Source organism: Notechis scutatus, chromosome 1, assembly GCF_049901735.1.
Source record: "Notechis scutatus isolate UNSWTSFEM ecotype Mainland chromosome 1, rNotScu1.2, whole genome shotgun sequence".
Lineage (NCBI taxonomy): Eukaryota > Metazoa > Chordata > Lepidosauria > Squamata > Elapidae > Notechis > Notechis scutatus.
The window spans coordinates 305,610,626-305,631,330 of record NC_142009.1 but is presented as its reverse complement, the minus strand read 5'-3'; the positions used below and the strand labels follow the sequence as shown (position 1 = coordinate 305,631,330).

At 37.4% G+C, this 20,705-nt stretch overlaps 1 protein-coding gene across 1 annotated transcript; it reads right to left on the bottom strand.

Moving 5' to 3' along the window:
* Positions 1-287: 287 nt before the first annotated feature.
* On the bottom strand, positions 288-14,865 carry LOC113420359 (extracellular tyrosine-protein kinase PKDCC-like). Its single transcript, XM_026680236.2, has 7 exons — positions 14,324-14,865; positions 9,172-9,294; positions 8,344-8,615; positions 6,636-6,715; positions 6,426-6,530; positions 4,963-5,139; positions 288-2,055 (listed from the first exon to the last, which is right to left on the bottom strand). Exons 1-7 carry the CDS (start codon positions 14,795-14,797, stop codon positions 1,952-1,954), a joined length of 1,335 nt encoding a protein of 444 aa, XP_026536021.2. The 5' UTR covers positions 14,798-14,865; the 3' UTR covers positions 288-1,951.
* Between the last annotated feature and the right edge of the window lie 5,840 nt (positions 14,866-20,705).

Genomic DNA, 20,705 nt, shown 5'->3' with positions numbered 1-20,705 from the left:
GAGACCTCTTGTTTCATTGTGCTTCCTATCTTTTTTATTTTTTATGTTTTATTCTAACTTCCATGGTTATTATGACCTGCCCAGAATCATTGAAAATCAGGTGGTATACAAGTTTAATGAATTATTATATAAAATTATGAATTGAGAGGACGATAAATGAAACAGCTAATTTTTCCTTGAAGCTAGAATTGTCGTGTTAACAATTGAAAGTAGTGTTCAATTGTATCTTAAAATTTTTAGTTATTAAATAGAAAAAGATGAAACATTTTTAAAGGGACAACAATCCATGATCAGAATGAAAAATATATTTTTAAAAAATCTGACAGATATGCATACAAGTTATTGAACATTTTGCTCAGCAGGATTTCTTTCACTGAAAGTAATACTGAACAACCTTCAAGATTAGTACAAAACTTTAAACATATCACACTTAATTAAAATAATCAAAACAATATTATATAAAATGATGTCTCCATTTTTTCTTTTTGTGGGCTACATTATTCAATAACAATAGGTTCAAGCTATTATTTTAAAGTTTGAAACTGGAAAAAGTTAATTTAGCCAGAATAAATGCTGGAAATTTAACTAATCAGATGCAAAGTCCCTTAAAATATCTTTTGTTAGGGAAAACAGGGTAAATGAAAACAGTGATTTGGAAATATTTATCCTTCAAAGGTGTCATTAGCAGTTTTAACAAAAGGTTTAACTCTCTCTCCTCAAGGGCAGTTTAAATTAGATAAACATGCCTGTGAGACAGAAAGAAAATAAAAGAGGCTGAGCACAATTCAAACTTTAATTTGGCTTCTGGCAAGATGTAAGGATGGGGAGGCACAGGAATTTGCTGCCAGTGTTGTTAAAATGTAAAGATTTCTAGTTTACAGATGTGTTTTAAAAATCTGTCTTGAAAGTTGTCAGGACAGTTTCCTTATACCCAAGGAAATGGGTGGAAATTAAAAGGACATATTAAAACCTGAACTAGAATAGTAGTACTAGAATAATGTTGCTGAAAATGATAAATTGTTACTTAGCTACTGGTAAACCTTTCTGCGTGCATTTGCACTTGGCTCAACCATATCTAGATAAAGTTAAATATTACAGAAACAACCAGTTTGATAGAATGGTTAAGGCATCAGGCTAGGAATGAGGAGACTGACTTCTATTCCCGCCTAAGGCACACAACCAGCTGCATTACCTTGGGCCAGTTATTCTCTCAGCCCTAGGAAGGAAGCAATGACAGATCACTTCTGAACAACCTTGCCAGGAAAACTCCAGGGACTTGTCCAGCGAGTCTCTGAGAGTTGGACACAATTGAATGGAAGAAAAAATAAATATTAAAAATATATGTTACATAAACATATCCAGAAAGAAATATCTACCCCAAACTGTAAAGAATGTCAAGTGTATATCGACATTAATTTGTACTTCCTGGACTAACAGCTGCCCAGAGTCATTGGGAGGTGGGCGGCATACATTTAATAAATTAGAATACACAAATTAATTGGGTTTTTCCCCAATTGCACATTGCCTTGTTATAAAATAGTGTACAGTATCTAAATTAAGGAAAATTGTGTCTATATAAATGTATATATTAAAGAAAGCCTATATTAATGTATCCCTGAAGGACGATTCCATAGAAAAATAAATGCATTTACATGCTTTTTCTTTTTTAAAACATATACAAAAATTAGAACACAGATTTGAATATATATATGAAGCCGATTTGTCCAATCCCAGTGGTGGCTGAAATTGAGACTTGCATAGTTATAATTATGAAACAGTTTACAAAATGCTTCTGGGTTGGATAAGTTCTTAAATAAAGAGATTTGATTATTGAAATATTTGTTCACATAAAACTAGTGTAGATAATTGCTTCACAGCAGAAATAATGTAATCCATTGGTGTTGATAGCATCAGTCCCAGTAACAATGCCAAGTTTTCTCTAGCATCTCAATCAAAGACTTCCTCTTGTAGATGCAGATCGTTTAACATAAACCTCCATGGTACTACCTGGAATTAAGTAGGTCAAATTGCTTTGAAAAATAGCAAGAGGACGCCCTGAAGGGGAAAAGGGAAAAGAAGAATTGAAATGCTGTGAAAGAGGACTAAGAATATTGACAACAGTAAATAAGATAATCGTACACAGGTTAAGATTAAATGGAAATGTTATTGTACTTCAGAAATGCTTTAGATCAGGGGTGTCCAACCTTGGCAACTTTAAGACTTGTGGACTTCAACTCCCAGAATTCCTCAGCCAGCTGCTGGCTGAGGAATTCTGGGAGTTGAAGTCCACAAGTCTTAAAGTTGCCAAGGTTGGACACCCCTGCTTTAGATCCTGGTCACCATAGGATTCCTGCATTTCTACAGATAAGGGCCAAACCATGTTCCATACCATAGCATTCCACAATAAGGGCCAAACCATGTTCCATACCATACTCTGAAGTCCTATAATGCAAATTCCTCTTCTGGCCATAAAGGTAGAGAGAGGAAAGATGGGCAGAAATTGATAAAGTAATTCAACAACATAGTGCAATGATTCTCAAGGGGTCTAGACTGTATAAAGTATGTCACAGACTTGAGCAGAATCAATCAACACCTGCAGGGCATACTTAACACATACTCAAGCTTAGCGGGTGTTGTCATCCAAGACATCTGGAAACATTGGGAAAAGCTTCCTTATGCTTTAAAACAACCTTGCCCAGCTTAATTTGACCTAGAACTCCTTTTATCCTCAGCTAGAGGTGTACTATATGTAAATGGTAGAATATGGAATCCAGCATATCTGACAGGCTCCAGGTTGGGAAAATCTTCAGACTTACTCATTTCCTTTTCCTTGCTAATTTGTCTACAGAAATTTATTAAATAAAAATAATCTGGGGGTAACGTCTGGTTGTCTGGGCTTGGAAATTAAAAAAGGCCAGTTCTAATTAGCACTTGGATAGGAAAACACCAGGGCGGACTTGACCTTCAAGCTAGTCTATTGGATCAGATTATATCTCAAGAGGAAACACTGAAAAACCACCTCTGTACCCAATCCTAAATGCATCAGGAGCTTAACCATTCAAGCCTTTATTTTGTCCTATAGAGAGATATACTGCAGTATCAATAAAGAAGAATATTTATAGCTCAGGGTTGAGATGAGGGCCCCTTGGTGCTCTCTGAGCTTGGTTGTTTTCTTGCGGATGTTTCATTACCCAAATTAGGTAACATCAGCATTCAATGGAAGGTTGTAAGCAATGTTAATTAAAGGACATTCATGAAGCATGTTGCTTTGGAGATATAAAAATTATTATCATAAATATTATAAGAGAAGTTCTAATTTTTAGAACTTTTAACTTGGATACCCAAGGTATTTTATACAAAAGTTGTATACAACATGAATTACTTATTCTGTCTTTGATAGTAGAATGTAAAAATGTAATCAGAGAGTAAACCAGTTTCAATCGGGAAGGGAGGGAATCTGATGTAGATTCATGAATCAAAATATTTATTTATTTATTTATTAGAATTTGTCAAACAAAAATGAGAACTAGAATAAAAGAATAAAAATACAATGACAGGGACGATAGCCATGTTAGTGCACTTATGCAAACCTCCTCTACTAACCACTTAAGGTCCACGGAAGTCAATTTGTGACTGAAACTGTGAACATTTATAGATGAAACAACTGAATCAGGTAGAGCATTCCAGACTTTGACAATTCTATTACAGAAATCATATTTTTTACAGTCAAGTTTAGAACAATTTACATTGAGTTTAAAGTGGTTGTTAGCATGCGATTAAAACAAAAAAAGTTATTTACAGGTAAAATATTACTACCTATAATTTTGTACGTAATACCTAGGTCTGACTGCAAGCGACGCAGTTCTAAGTTATCCAAACTGAGAATTTCGAGCCTACTAGGGGATTATATTGTGTACAGAAGAGTGCAAGACTTTTCTTGTGGAATACTTCTGAACCCATTCAATTGTACTGATTGTACAGATATATGGTGGGGATTCCAAATAGTTGAATTGGTCTAGCATAGGTTTTATAAGCTCTAATTAGCAATACAATGTTTCCAGAAAAAAACCTGCACAAAATTAAATTTACAACTCTTAATGCTTCTTTTAGCAACACTGTTACAGTGAACTTTGGAGCACAGATTATCAGAGATAAATACACATAGTTCTTGACAAAGTGAGGGTCATCAGCTAGTTCAGTGCCACCTAGCTTATACTTGACATACTGATTACGTTTACCAATATGTAAGGCAGAGCATTTATTGATCGAAATTTGAAGTTGCCAAAATAGATACCATTCAGACACATAGTCGAGATCACTTTGGAAAACAACAGAATTATCTATAGTACTGAATAATTTTATGTCATCGGCAAAAATATGCATCTTGATATAGCATATCTCAAATCTGTGCCTGATGGTACAGGAAAAAAATAGATTAAAAATGTATTCTTTAAAATTAACAAAATTCAGTTTAACTTAGAGCAAAATCTGTGAAGCTGATAAAACAGATGAAGCCAACTCGTAAAAAAGCTACTTACCTTGAATGTTTTGAATGGTCACCTGCCCCAAAGTAGAACTAAAATAAGAGGATGTGGAGATATCCCCTGCATTTCTTATGTTGGGTGTTTACAAAGCTGTTCATGGTTCTGCAATTTTTTTTTGTACGTGCTTTTCTCTAAAAATGCTGATAACCTATTTTGAATCAGAAAATTTCCCTTTTCAGGATTCCTGCTTATGGTCAGAGCTGTATGCATATACAGATGAATGCCCTGTCAAACATTGCACAAAATATGTGAAGATCTTTGCAAGCAGTTGGTAGTGTTAAACTGACATGAATCTCTTTCCTCCAGAGTTTAAACTGACTCAAATCCAAGTAAAAGCATGCCTACATTCTTCTGTGAATCTTTTATGGATCTTTTAGGAAAATGCCTAAATGGTGTTCATAATGCCATCCATTCTCACCTGTCCATGTTCTCTGTGAAGTGATGATAAAATGTTGGCACTGTGGATGGTAATTGCAAATGGAGGCAGCTTCCTCTACATTATGAACCGACAACATGCATCTCAAAGGGCTATAGGAAGGCCAACACTTATAGTCCTCTGTATCCATACTGTAGAATCCCTTTACAACAAAATATTCTGGTGGTAGGAAGAAAAGATAAAGGATTACTACTATGTACCTGTTGGAAACTCAGAAGTATTCAAGAAATGAGAAAAATGGAAAGGATATTTTAAGATTTTGCATCCCAACCAGAATTTATCTTCCCAGGCATGTCTAGCAAAACAGTCATAAATCTTGTTTCTTACACATACCAGAGGTACTCTTTATTAGCAGTGTGGAAAGCCATAACATTTAACTCTTATCTCTTTTGACAGCCTTCATTGTAATCATTGACTCTATTTTTTCATTTAGAAGGATGTAGAATTTATTACATGAAAAAGCAGGAGTTCCATTCTTCAAGCATTCCTGCCGGAATTTTCAAGCTCTAGCAATATCTCCCCAATTTAAAAAGCATTGCAAAAGAAATCAATAAACTTATTCATAATGAAACTGACCTTAGCATACCATCTAAAAACTAGAATGTTTAGAAGATAAGCCATTACTCAACCCATGATATATGAATTAGAAATGGGGCTATGACCCCAAACACCATACTCTAGTGTTGTAGTAGGCCATCTTTGGAGCCTAAGGTGCATTTGGAAAGTTGAAGTTTATAATAGATGCACCTACAAAATGGTTGCCATGGGAAATCTGCCTATTCACAAAATGTCCACTATGGTCAGGAAAATCTTCTACAAGTAAATTAGCTTCCTCTCCACTAAAGTTCTCTAATATCCCAGGAAAACACTAATGGAGTCTAAAAGCATTACCACAAATAGTTACAAAGTTTTGCTTTATAAATGTCATTTCCTTATATATTGGTTTTATTAAACATTTTAAAATATCAGGTAGGGCTCAGTACGCATTAAGAGGGGAGCCTAAGGTGTTCATGTAGACCAATCTCAACTCCCATAGTTATATGCACAATATTATCTTAAAAGATAATCAAGCATGTGAAGCTTGGCTGCTTTGAAGTTGATTGACTTTTCAGATGTATGTTGTATAAATAATAGCAGAGGAGTATGGCTGATAAGACTCATTAGTATCAGCACTAGAAGGTATGCCCTCATTTCCCATCCTAGGTTTACTAATGCTTGAGAGTTGTTCAAAAGAAAAGCTCCCAAAATGAAGTAAATGTATTCAGAGGTCCCTTTTTAGGGAAAGCTAATTTTATCAAAATCTAATGAGTCAAGTCTGAGAGGGATTTAGGTTCACCAAGCTACATCTCCCATTGATTACAACGGGCTTTAATTAAGCACATTTTAACTGAGTCAGGTCCTTATGCATTTAGTATGATCTTCCTCACTAGTTATGAGATCCATACCTTTTAGGTGAGAAGGCTTTTTCTGCAGATAAAGTCCTGACTTGTACAAATGCAAAACTTTTTGGAAAGCTCGTAAAGTTTCATTGGCTCCATATCGTAAATCACCTACATGCAGAGGGGAGATGAATGTTTTAAGGCAAAAAATACTGTAAAGCAGTGCTTTATATAAACATTTTATACATATCTTTAATATTTTGAACTAGCACTTACCGGTGGCATTTAAGATGTCCTTCAGAATTGGTTGCAAAGCAATAGGTGCAGTATGAGGTAAGAGATACGTGAAGAAATACCTAAAAACATATATGAAGCCTTACTTATTAAAACAGAAATCTTCTAAATTTTAGTAAAGATTGATAACAAAAATCCTAAATCTTATATCTTCTAACAAATTGAAATTGAAGCTTCTTGGTTAGAGCTAAATTCAGAACAGAAAAATATGTCTTATCCTACGTTATACCAAAAATGGCTTTTTATTTATTTTTATTGATGTGTTTGGTTCACCCCACAATGAATCTCACAAATTATCATTGTTTCTCAAATATCTTTGTTATTGAAATGATGTTTCCAGTTTTGTCCATAAGCCTCCCAGAAATGAATTGGAACATATTTGAAATATCCCATTTGTAAACAACATTTGCCCAGTTTTTGTGCCTGAGAAGAAGAAGATATAATGAGATAAGAGAGGCATCAGTCCATGTGACTTGGCAAGAGAAAATTCATTAACTAATTCAAAGAAACTCACAATTTCTTGTTTAAAGTATGCAAATTCAGCAATATACTAATTTTAAAGAACTGTCTGAATCTTTGATCCCACTCTCATGAGCTAATTATGGCAAAGTCACCTGCAGGATTTAAAGATCATGTTAAGCCATAATACATCTTAGCTTATTTATTTATTCAATTTATATGAACCCACTAATTGCCACCCAACTCACTAATTGCCACTCTGGAGTTAAAAGAGAAATAAAGATATTAAATAAGAAACAACCATTACTAAACCAACTTTGTCCAACATCCTGGCCCAATGCCAGGGGAGGCCTTTGGATTTTTAAGGCTTTATAAAATCTTTATAAAAGACAAGCAGTATATCATTGTATAGCATACAAATCCAGCCAAGAAATCATGTTTTAAACAGACATACATTATTTGCAAGTGTCTCTCAACCTTAGTTTCCCAGATGATAATCAACTTTCTCCAACCTGGTGCTCTCCATATATTAGTTGCTCTGAGAATGAGCTACCTTTCATTTTCTAATAAGGTGCTCTCCATATATTAGTTGCTCTGAGAATGAGCTACCTTTCATTTTCTAATAAGGTGAGTCATGCAGGAAGAAGACTCAAGAGCTTCTTGCACATAAGCGCTACTAGTTTTATCTCAGCAAAAATTTTAATAATGTTATATCCATACTAATTAATGTAAAGAACACTTTTTTTGGTTCTGTGTCTGCTATAAAATATATACTTACATTTTTTGTTGCTTCCTAGTAAAGTTAGTACATACTTATTAGTACCACCTGTTTGCCTGGATCTAAACATTACTCTAAGTTTGTTCAGTATGTTATTCCCCAAGCCTGAGGAATTTTCAAAAGCAAGCCAAAAGTAGCTTAATATATGGTTTCTGGAAAAAGCATTTATGAATGATAACCATGCTAATTGTAGTCTAAATACTACTAAGTACCATGCACTAATATTTAAAGAATTATAGCAATGTAGAACAACTTCCTATAAATTAGCATTCCAGATGTATTGTGTAAAAGACCCAGAGTTCCAGACACGCTGGTCTTCACAGCTAGAATTCTGAGGATTGCACCAGAAGACAGTAGTTGGAGAAGTCTGACAAAAAAGGAAATACTAAATGAAGGAAACTGCTAAAGTGTGGTGTTCTTCTCCAGTTCTTCTTTTAAATGTATCCCACTTACCTGTATGCATTGAAAAGATTCCGTTTCTCATTTATTCCTTTACAATTCCTATGGCTGGCACATTTGAGAAAGAAGGTTTTTGTGGGGAATTTGAGAATGCAATCTTGATCTCTTTTGCAAGACAGCTCCTCAGTGCTCACATCATCCAGGTCTGTAACTTTCAGGAGCCCATTCACCATAACAAATTGCCTTGGTTGGAAGTCTAGAAGAGCAATGGAACCCAGAGGAGAATTTGCCAAGTAATAGAGCAGTTCTACCAGATCCAGACAAATCTGAAAGAGAGATGGTAAACAAATAAGAGGTTTTCTTACATTATAACATCAGCAGTCTACCTTTCTTTCTTCCTACTATTTTGCAGCTTAATGCACAATTCACTGGAATTACAACATATCTCTTATGGAAAAAACTTAAGGTCTTAGTGTATATGTTGATCTAATGTAAAAATGTAATGGGATTACAGCCTATTTTTCTATATTGTTTAACTGCACCTTGAATATACATTCTAAGTTCAACTATTAGTAGTATAGTGTAGATAAGTTGCCTTTGAAACAGTCCAGAAATGTCAGTGCAGAGAATTTGCTCCTGCCTATATATGTTTACAGATATATTGACACTGATGTGTTACAATACTTCTAATAGCTTCCAGGCCCAAAGATTTATATGAGCTAGAATGTCTCCAGGAATGGCATGTCCACAGATTTACACAGAAGTTTAATATCATATTTTTAATAGCAAAGATCTTCCCCAGACCCTTCCTTCTATCACGGAATGATTCAGGATTGGGTCTAGCACTACTGATAAAACCCATTTTGCCTTTTGTCTCCTTACTTTAAATCGCTCTTCCCAGGGGATCTGCAGAAGCTGAATCATCTCCAAAGGGGTTCCAAGCTCCAGCATGGAAACCACTTTCATTTCAGGATATAGGCTATTATTATAGCATTGACCATGCAGCTGTCAGGAGAAAAGCAGAATGAGGTATTAATACAGATGCAAAATACAGAAATTAATTCTTTGCAAAAAAAACAAAACCCCAAATATATTTTGCTAATGGTAAGAAAGGTCAAATGAAGATTTATTTAAAAACCCAACTGCTCTTACTACAGTAAATGTTGCCTTACATAGTTGAACCCAAGCCTGTTGGTAGAAGTTAATCAAGTTAATTCATCTTCATCTTGAAGTTAAGGGTTTATACCTCCCAGATAACTCTTTATTCTTACTTGTGTTTATTTACCACTAAATCATCCAAGAGTAATTTTCTTTCAAAGAGGTTTAGAAAATTGTTTTTTGTGGGTTTCCTCCAGTTATAAGCTCTGTCGGGTCATAAACAATAATCAGACCAAGAAAGTGAATTCAGATTAGATGTTATCCACTGTACTTTATGTTTGAGATCATTTTTTTTTATTTTATTTAATACTGCAAGCTCAACTGGCATATTTTTTATGATACTCCCCACTTTTACCTTTCCCCCCGCTAAATAAATATTATGGCTTTCTTACAGAAAGTATCAGTAAACCATGGGAGAGAAAACATCTTGAGGGCTGCATGCATCAGAGCCCCTGGAGCCAAATTGGGCTGCCCAAAGAAAGCTTACAAGCAAGGCATATAAGCATGAAATTTCTCCTATTATTGTTTCCTAACATATGCTATTCCAAAATGGAACCCTATGGCCCTTCAGGTGTTTAAATATAGTATTTTTCACTATTGTGCATTTTCTTGACAATGCAATAGTTTGTCTCTGCCTTTCTCTGACATATTCTTAGTCTACTTCTCAGCCTAGTTAATAGTCCTAAAATTCCCACATGGTCACAAATCCAAGAACTGAATAAGGTCAACCACACTCAATTTCCAAGACCTGCCAAGAGTCAGCACACACTTTCATCTGCAGGGAATGTTCAGGTATCACAAGACTAATACTGCCAACAGCATCAACCAGCACATTTAGTGGAAAGGATTGCAGCACACTTGCACATTATCAACACCTCAAGACTAAGACCTCAAGACCTCAAGATTAATCACCACTGTGATACTCAAGAGGTTAGTAAGATATTTATGAAACATGGCCACGAAAAGCCTAACTCACCATTAATTTGACTAATCCTCTTTAAAGCCATTAAACTAAGCTGCCTTCATATTTTGTAGTAGCAAATTTCTGGAATTTACAAGGTGCATGTTTAAATATTTGAGTAATATAGCAGCAATCCTGCATTTTACTCCAAATATGCACTGTCCCCTCCAACAAATCCAGCTAGGAATTTTTTTTAATTGATCAGTCATCATGTGACTGATTTTATGTGTGTTGTATGTAAACCTAGAATAGGACCCCTTTAAACTAATCAAAGGAATGTTGGAAGAACAGGCATACTTGTTGCATTGCATATAAAATAATTTACAAAAGAAAATATATCTGTAACATTTCCTTCTAAAAGCTATTAATCTGAGGTTAGATTTAAAAAAAGAATATTTGAGTGCTTAAATCTGGTCGTATGACAAAACCAGTGGATTCATTTTTAAAAATTTATACACTATTCTGCCATGAATCAGCTTATAGATATTGATATCCATTCCCAGTGAACTGTCATGAGCTACAACTTTGAAACTACTAATCGAGGACAGGAAAGTAGGATCGGGCTATTACCTTACATTGTGTAAAGATCAATAATCTTGGATTAAGCATGTTCAACCATCACGTGGTTGAAAGCTGTTCAATAACACAGACAATACTGCTACCCTTCAAAAAGATCTTGACGAGCTTCCGGTTTGTCGGCCAGCGCGGCAGGGATTTGCGGCTGCGCGATCCCTGCCGCGCTAGCGTTTTTGGGGCTCCGACCCAGCCGGGTGCGAGGAGCTAGGCTGCACCTGCAGGGGCAGCTGAAGGTAGGGGATCCGGAGAAGGGACTGGGGTGTTGCAGACCCTCCCTGGCCGGCAGAACCCCTTTCCCAGGACGCAGCGGCGTCCGTAATGGCCGCCACAAAGAAGCTGGCAGCCGGGTAAGAATGCGCAGGAGGAAGTGGAGAAAGTGATTGAGAGGAGAAAGTTTTTCTTGGCTCCTAGGACTCTAAGACATATTTAATAAAATTCCTGAAAAGTATGACTTTCTGAATAATACCTGCCAGAAGAGGAAAAAAGCGGCTGCTTGAAGGTGCTGAAAGGATAGCTTTCCCTCTTTTCCTACGGAATAAATAACTGGATATTAAGAAACCTATTTTTAGGTGGAAATTGGTTTTAAGCGATGAGTGGGAAGAGAGAGGATTAAAAGAAAATATTTGTATGCTAAGATTTGTTGGAGCAGATGCCTTAAGGATTTGAAGACTAGAATATATTGAAACAAGACTTTAAACAGATTATGGACTTTCTTTCTCTTTGATTGATATCACCCCAGAAGGAGAAAGTGAGAACTCTGCCTTGGTTTGGACTGATTGATAACTTTGGGACTGTTCTATCTTTTTTATTTTCTTTTGAATATTCTGGTTGTTGTAAGAAGAAAGAAGGAGAAAAGAAAAGAAGATTTATAATGGCTCTTTCTGTTGAGGAACTAAGAAATGGTGTGGAAGAAGCTTTCCTTTTCTTAGAAATGGCGCTTACTAATTATCAACAAAAATTACAACAGATGAAGACAGCAGAGGAACAAGAAAGAAAGGAAGGAGCCATCTTTAATGAATCTCAGAATTTGATCCAGAAAAAAAGGAAGAGAGAAAGAAAAGAAAAGAAGAGAAAAGAAGAAAACTAAAGGATTTAAGGACTTAAGATCTAAAAAACATTTAAGAAAGGGAAAAATAAAGTGCAAAACCAATATGATGATTGTAAACAAAGGGGAAAAGAAATACGACAGAGAAGGGAAGCCGGTAAGGCAGAGGCTAGAAGAAGGGGGTAGAAAGGTTTGTTGGGAAAAGAAAGAAAGGGAAAAGGTGGAGAAAAGCTACAACGTTTTGAAATTAAATGGAAAAAGGAATTTTTATGGATAATGGATAAAGTATAATTTTTTTTAAAAAAAAAAAGATTTTGCAAGGTACATAAGATGAGATGGTAGTATTGCAATGGTTTAAGAGTTGATAAGAGATTAAAATGTTAAAATGTTTAAAAATGATTGGTTTTAAAACTTAATAATAGGAGAGGTTTAGAATATTGTTTTAATTAAAGAGTTTAATAAAATTATGGTATTGATGTTATTATAAAATTTTTATTATAGTATTTCTTTTTAATATTTGGATTTATTCTCTAATTATGCACTTAATTGTGTTGGATGTATTAGTTAGATAGAATGTACCAAGCAAAATCTGATTGGGTATTAGATATTATTTTAAAGATTAATTTGATTAACTTAGGGGGAGATAGAAAGGCATCATACTCTGATTAATGATTTCAGGAGAAACTGATTTTCTTTTTTTCATAAGGGATGAGACAAAGGGATGATAAAAATGGACAAAAGATACAAATATAATGATTTAAACTAAGATGATTAATTAAGGTAGAATTAAGAAGTGTGAAATATGTGGAGAAGTTAATATAGAAGGCTTAGAATGGTAAATAAAATAAGTAATGATATGTAAGATGAGCATGAATATAATTGAAGTCCATGAAGAGAGAGACACCTGGGTCCAAGTTACTTTCCAAAAGATATTTTTTTATGTTTTGTGTGTTGTGTGTATATGTCTTTTTGGGGAGAGAATTGGTAAAAACTTGTAGAAATATAGAATGAGAATAATGGTAACTAAGTCAGAAAGAAACAGATGAAATAATAATAATGATATTGAATAAGAGTAAAGAGAAGTAAAGAGAAATTGAATAAGAGGTTTTGGTATATTATATGGAAATGGTTTAAAACAGAATCATAATTTATCTGACTTGTTAAATTTACAAGGGAAAAAGGTTTAAACATGTAATGAATAATGATAATTTGTGTGTTTTAAAAATTAATAAAACTTGTTTTAAAAAAAAAAAAAAAGATCTTGACTATGTATCAGAATGGTCAAACAAATGGCAACTTCAAATCTCAACAAATAAATGCTCTGTCTTACATATTGGCAAAAAAAAATCAGAAAATAAAATACAAGCTGAATAGTCAAGACCTTGTTGATAATCCAAGCTCTGTAAAGGACCTTGGAATACTCATCTCTAGTGATCTAAGTGCTAGAGCCCACTGTAACTACATAGCCAAAAAGGCATTAAGAGTTGTTAACCTAATCCTACGTAGCTTTTTCTCTGATAATATCACACTACTAACTAGAGCATACAAAACATTTGCTAGACCAATACTCGAATACAGCTCATCAGTCTGGAATCCACATTACGTATCTGATATTAGCACAGTTGAGAAAGTCCAGAAATATTTCACAAGAAGAGTTCTCTACTCATCGCAGAATACCTTATGCCACCAGACTTGAAATTCTAGACCTAGAAAGCCTTGAATTACGCCGTCTTCGGTCTGACCTACGTATGGTATATAAAATCATACATTGCAATGATTTACCTGTCCATGAATACTTCAGCTTCAACCATAACAACACAAGAGCACACAACAGATATAAACTCAAGGTTAACCACACCAAACTTGATTGCAGGAAATACGACTTCAGCAACAGAGTGGTCAATGTCTGGAATACTCTACCTGACTCTGTGGTTTCTTCCCCAAACCCCAAAAACTTTAACCTTAGACTGTCTACAATTGACCTCACCCCTTTCCTCAGTAGGGGGCGTGCATAAGCACACCAATGTGCCTACCGTCCCTGTCCTACTGTTCCTTTTATTTTTCTTATATGTACCCATTTCATGTATTCATAACTATGTATATACTTACACCTATTATCTTGTAAGCGATTGACAAATTAAATAAACAAAATAAATAAATAAAGTGGGAAGAAACGTAATTAGTAAGATATCTTAAGAAAGGTACAGCATTTACAACTATGCAAAACATCCAGTTAGGCTCTTAGGATGGGTCTCCTGCCCTCCTTCCCGAGCGCGCTGGCGGGTACTACGTGCCTTAATGATCCCTTCGTGATCCAGAGTCTGCAGCAGAATCGTCTCCTTCAACAGCTTGTAAGCAGCGAGCTGGAAACAACCTTCCGCGTGGCCGTAGCGTTGAACACAGCGACTCACGTCGACGCCTGTCCAGTGCACGGATTTCAGGGCGATTTCCTCGCCACCGGGCGACAGAACTGCCCTCAGCACCAGCTTCGTGATGCCAGCACCTACCACGCCCACATCGCTCAGGCCGTTCAGTTGCGCGCAACCCAAAGGCTCTGCGACCTCTGCGCGCCTTGCGGCGGATAGAGAAGCGCGCGCTTGGGCAGAGGCTGCCAGGCGACTCAGGTCTTGCTGCCGCTGCTTCAGCTCCCTCAACAAATCTAGAGGCGGCTGGGAATCTAGGAGCCTCCAAGGGCTCGAGAGAACAAGGGCCAAAGCAAGCAGAAGGGGCGAGATCAAGAGCGCAAGGAGCGCCTCAGAACCCGGCATGGCGAAGAGGGAACGCACTGGCGAGCAGCCGGCCCGAGTCTAAGGCTGGGTTTGGTGAAAGGAGAAAGGTGAGGCTTCAGACAAGGAGGCGGGTTTCCAGCAAGGAACTGCCCACCTCTCAGACTGGCCTTGCAAACGATCGGGTAGGAAACAAGATTGCAAAAGGAAGAACTCTCAAATTATGCACGTTCGCGATTTGAAGGACTCTCTTTCTTCTCGGGGGGGACGAACCCAAACCATTTTTTTTTTCTTTTCTCCAGTGGCAAGATGTCATGGTACGACGACTGTTCCAAGAGCGGATTTGGCTTGGCTACGAGGTTCAGATGCAATTATCACTTGGCGGCTCACCGCCGATCTTGTCAACCGCCGGAATAAAAGCCTCCAAATTCTGCTCCAGCTCAGACAGTAATGCATTTTGATCGAGCAGTCGAGCAGTTCACATATGCTTGTTTTGAAAAACTTGGGTTATAAGTGTAAAGGGTATTTGGGAGTGGAAAATAGTGCTCTTCCCCCTCTTTTTTTTTTATTTTATTCTACAGTTGTTGCTGGAGGGATAAGAATATAGGAAAAACTTCATCCAGGGAGGGGAAAAAAAACTTCAAAGTGTTGCAGAAAAAAACATGCTACTTACTTTGAAATGTTTGCCACAAACACTTCAAGGTTATTAGAGCCCTGACTTGTTATTAAAGGTATAGACCTGTTGAAGGGAGTGTGTATAAACTCAACCTCCAGCAAATTACACTTTAAAAACTCAGTCTGCCTGGGAGAACAAGCTATGGCCCTAGATTAAGGACAGCATGCAAATAAAATAACTAGTAAAATAGAGTGCAAGTGCAGAATATGAAGAAACTTGTAATCTGTCCTATCCTATAGCTGTGGAGAAGGTTTCCAAGCATTCTGAGAGCCTACAATTTTTGTCTGTGGGAGAAGATTTGTACCCCATTGTTATGGCAGTTTGGCATCCTTCAGGTTTCATCACACTTTAAAAAGTAACAGGGTAAATCTCTTCCATTCCATTGTCATTCTTTGATGCTAGGATTTTGGAAACAAAACATTTTAGGGTGTTTTTAGCAGTATCTATGGATGTAATTGCACTCATGTTTTTGAGACAATACAGGACAATCTTTGGGCTGTGTTTTATCCCATACTGAATGCACTCTTAAACTGGTTTTATTTAAGATAACATGTTTTAGTTAAAGCACTTTAGAATTTGTTTTATGGATTTTCCAGAATATTCAACCATTGTATTGTTACAGTATTTTGGGGATTATTTTAAAGTCTAATTTGTATGAAGATCCTTTAGTTTTATTAATAATGTTATGCCCATTTTTATTTGTATATACTTATAAATACCTGATCAATTTCCAATTGCACTGCTCAGAATGCTTTAAATGGGGATGCATTCTTATTAACTTTTTGTCAGAATTAGTTACAATTGTACAAATGAAAATTACTTCTGTGAAGCTTTCACTTTTTCTTACAATGAGTTTCAAGCCTTTACAACTAGGAAATGCTTTTGTTTTTATTTCAAAAAGAATTGGGATTCTCAAAATGCTATTTCTTGCTATTTTCTGAATATATGAAGTATGAAGATAGATAAGTGGAAGAAATACAGTATAAGAACATATGAATTTAAAGGCACTGAGATCTATCAGTATGATTTGCTGATATATTAAGATGTCTATAGTATTTCTGCTACATTTTTATTCAGACTTTTCTTGTACTCTTCCTAGAAAAGATACTGCATTTACTCTTATGCATTTGAATGCAATCTGCTCTTACAACTGGACATTTTATCTGAACATGTAACTAAGTTCAGTTCCTATTATTACAATTATTACTGCTATTCAAACATATGGAGAAAAGTATTCCTTCATAAATATTGGAAAATATTATTAGGGAACTATTATAAGGACTATCTACATCTGTGCACCTGGGCCTTAAATGGACTGTTATGAGCTGGCATAATATTGGCAATAAGAAATAAGTCTTTTCAGCATTGAATATATTGTTCTGGAATTATAATCTAAGACAGGGGTGTCCAACCTTTCACCTTCCCTGGGCCACATTAGAAGATGAAAATTTGGTTTGGGCCGCACATAATTAAATTAAATAATAAATTAAATTAAATTAAATTAAATTAAATTAAATTAAATTAAATTATTAAATTAAATTAAATTAAATTAAATTAAATTAAATTAAATTAAATTAAATTAAATTAAATAATTAAATTAAATTAAATATAATAAAATAATAAAATAATTATTTATTATTTATTAAAAATTATTTATTTTTATTTTATAATTTTTCGGCCAAATTTTGCGGGGTGGGGGGAGGGGGAAGAAAGCTTGCCCGCCTCACGCCTACCTCTCCTCCTGCAAATTATTTATTTTTTATTAATTTTCCAGCCAAATTTTGCGGGGGAGAAAGCTCGCCCGCCTCACGCCTACCTCTCCTCCTGCAAATGCAGCAGCGGTGGCAGCGGCGGCGGCAACAGCAGGAGGTGGCGGGCGGGACTTTTGGGCTGCGGCTGCCCGCCTTTTCTGTTGCTCGCCTCGCCCGCCTCGCGCCTACCTCTCCTCCTGCAAATGCAGCAGCGGCGGTGGCGGCAGCAACAGCAGGTGGCGGGCGGGACTTTTGGGCTGCGGCTGCCCGCCTTTTCTGTTGCTCGCCTCGCCCCGCCTCGCGCCTACCTCTCCTCCTGCAAATGCAGCAGCGGTGGCGGCGGCGGCGGCAACAGCAGGAGGTGGCGGGGCGGGACTTTTGGGCTGCGGCTGCCCGCCTTTTCTGTTGCTCGCCTCGCCCCGCCTCGCGCCTACCTCTCCTCCTGCAAATGCAGCAGCGGTGGCGGCGGCGGGCAACAGCAGGAGGTGGCGGGGCGGGGCGGGACTTTTGGGCTGCGGCTACCCGCCTTTTCTGTTGCTCGCCTCGCCCCGCCTCGCGCCTGCCTCTCCTCCTCCTCCTCGCTGGATCTTTCATGAAGGTTGGGGTGGGCGTTGGGCCGCATTACGAGGCGACCTGGGCCGCATGCGGCCCGTGGGCCGCGGGTTGGACAAGCCTGATCTAAGAGTTATTCTTCCACTGCCTGTAACAGGTTTTAAAACACCTGTTGAAAGAAATATCCTTCTGGGTTCAATTCCAAGTGGGGAAAAAGACACTGGGAACATGGAGGCTGTTTGGAAGGTTTAATATCAGGACCACATGGCTTGGGGCTCCAGAATGAAAAGGAAGAAAGAGATCAATAAAAAAGGCTGAGGTGCTGAGAGTACTTGGGTTTTATACCCTCTGTTGGGATTTGAATTGGAGCTTGTATTTTAATTGGTTGTGAGACTCCCATGGGGCCATGCAGGGGCAACTCTGTAGGCCAGTGGTTCCCAACCTTTTTTTTTTACCCCGCACCCATAAAGAAATTTCACTCGAACCTTGCACCCCCTGAAATTTATGTTTTGCTCAGTTAAATTAATCCATTGAAAAAGAAAATAAAAATGGCAACATATAGCCAATATCCTATTATTTACCTGGACTTTTCTTGCACCCCCTGGAATATCGTCTCGCACCCCCAGGGGGTGCAAGCACCCCAGGTTGGGAACCCCTGCTGTAGGCTGTCCTGAGTTCCAGGCTTGGTTGAGCCTTGCTGGATGATTTATGCCCTTAAAAGGGCTCTTGGCAATTGCTATAGTTTTACCTGGAGATCTTTCTTATGTAAAGTATTCTGGCCCAGGCCTTAATGGCCCACCCATTAACAAAGGTGGGGGTGAGTTTCTGCTTCTGAGTTTCTACTCTTTTTAGAGGAAATATTCTGCCTTTTTAATATTTCCTAGGCTATTTCAATTTTCTAGGAGAGGAGTGAGTGCTAACTTCCTACAACCCCTTTTCATTCCAAACTGATTTTAAATTCTGGTTGCTGCTGTGGAATGTTAAGTATTTTTATTTGCAAATACTGCTACTTAAAAATCTATTATTTATTAAATATGTTTTTTTATATTTTAAAGATATCAAATGAATATGGAAAGCCCAATTCAAACTCACATATGTTTGGCAACAGAACTCTAGGCATCTTTTGCATAGATTAGGTTTAACCACCAGTAGATATCCATATCTTCCTTTATAATCTTTCTAGGTTTGTCTTCAAAGATTAACTTAGTTCTCTTGGAAGAAATATCCAGGTCCAGATCCAAGCTGGGAGAAAGGCACTGGAGACAAAATGGAGGCTAGAGGCTGATTGGAAAGAGGGTCCATTTTTTGATGAAACAGAACTACCAAGCAGGTGTGATTCTGGGCAGCTGACCACATGGAGTTGAGTGGGGTATACCTTCTTTTGGGCTTTGCACTTGAGCTTCATGTTCCTGTCATACCCCTGTCAGAGTCTGAATCTGAGGAGGAAGACGAACAGCTGACAGGGAATGGGAGTGTGGCTGAGTTGGCTGTGGAGGAGGCTAGGGAAGGGCAATGTTCGGCTGGGTAGAGCAGAGGAGAGATAGAACAAAGGAGAAGGAGTTCAGAGGAAGACCCAGGCCCACCTCCTCTTCATCTTAGGGCACGCAGGGAGGAATGGAGAAGAGCAACGTGGGTTGTGTGGCTTATGGGGGAGGAAAGGCCCTGATTCCCTTCATTAGCCACACCTGGGAATGAAAGTTTATAAGAACTGAATGCTGACTGCAGCAGCTGCTGGGAGCAAACGTGATTTTATCCTGTGTTGCTGTTGCTTATCTGTGTTCCTGGCATCTTCCCAACCATGTGAGTTTTGCTGTGCCTTCATGTCTGGAATTCTTGCTCCTGCCGTACCAAACTAATTATCTCAGTTTGGCTTGATTGAACTTAAAGTTACAGTTTGTGTTGACCATGTTTTGGACTTAATTCTCTGCAGTCAAAGACTTCCTGGGAGAGTTCTTCTCCAGCCAGAAGGTAACCTGGATATTGGGGCAAAGTTGGAGCTAATAAAGGGAATCTTATTATCTGACTGTGTTGCCTTTGTGCCATGTCCCAGGTCATCACAGTTCCTGTCCAAGAACATGTATTTTATTGGCTGTTGTCGGACTCCCATGGGGCCATGTAGGGGTCATGTTTGTCTGAGCTAAGTTTGGTTGAAGTTTGGAGTGTGATGCAAAGTCCTTAGGAGGATGTGCATGTAGTGAGGTCTCCTGCCAAATGGTAGTGGGTTAATTCTATTATGTCCTAAATGGTCAAGTCTTAATCCCATCATCCTGCAGCTGAAGGTCTTTTGTTTTGTAAATAGGATGGCCCAGTCTGGGGGAAGGGAGCTGGGGGCTCTGAGTTTCTGTCTCCCTTAAGATTTTTTATTTCTTTTTTAGGAGAAATATTTTATCCTGACTTTTTTTAAATTCCTCAAAATATTTCATTCTTCTAGGAGAGGGGTGGGTGCTAATTTTCTACAGTTCAGAAATGAGATGCAAATAGAAGGTAAACCAGAATAATTATTTTTAAAGGGCAAGAGCCATGAGGTGTCCTCTCTATCTGCCCACCTATTTAAATCTTGACAACGTTTGGTTGGTTTCAGATGAGACCTTCCTACAAATTGTGTTATCCATTGTACTTGCCTTGCCCGTTGGCCACAGCATGGACTTTTGGTAGATAATATGGAATCATCACACTCTGAACTTTTCCATCTTTACTAGTGGATGCTGTGGGTGGGGAACTCCACAACAGGATAAATATATACTTTGTGTTATAAACTCAGCAGCTCTTCAGTTGCATCATAGAATGATACTTGAGTCCAGGTTACAATATTGTAATCCACAAGATTTTTAAATAATAACTAAATTGCCTGCAGACTTAACTTTCTTGAAAAGACTTTTTGACTTCAATAAGCCATCTGATTCTACATATATAATGATTTTGGACCACAAGAAAGTTTTTATGGAACTGCATTCAACAAAGTACAGAGGGG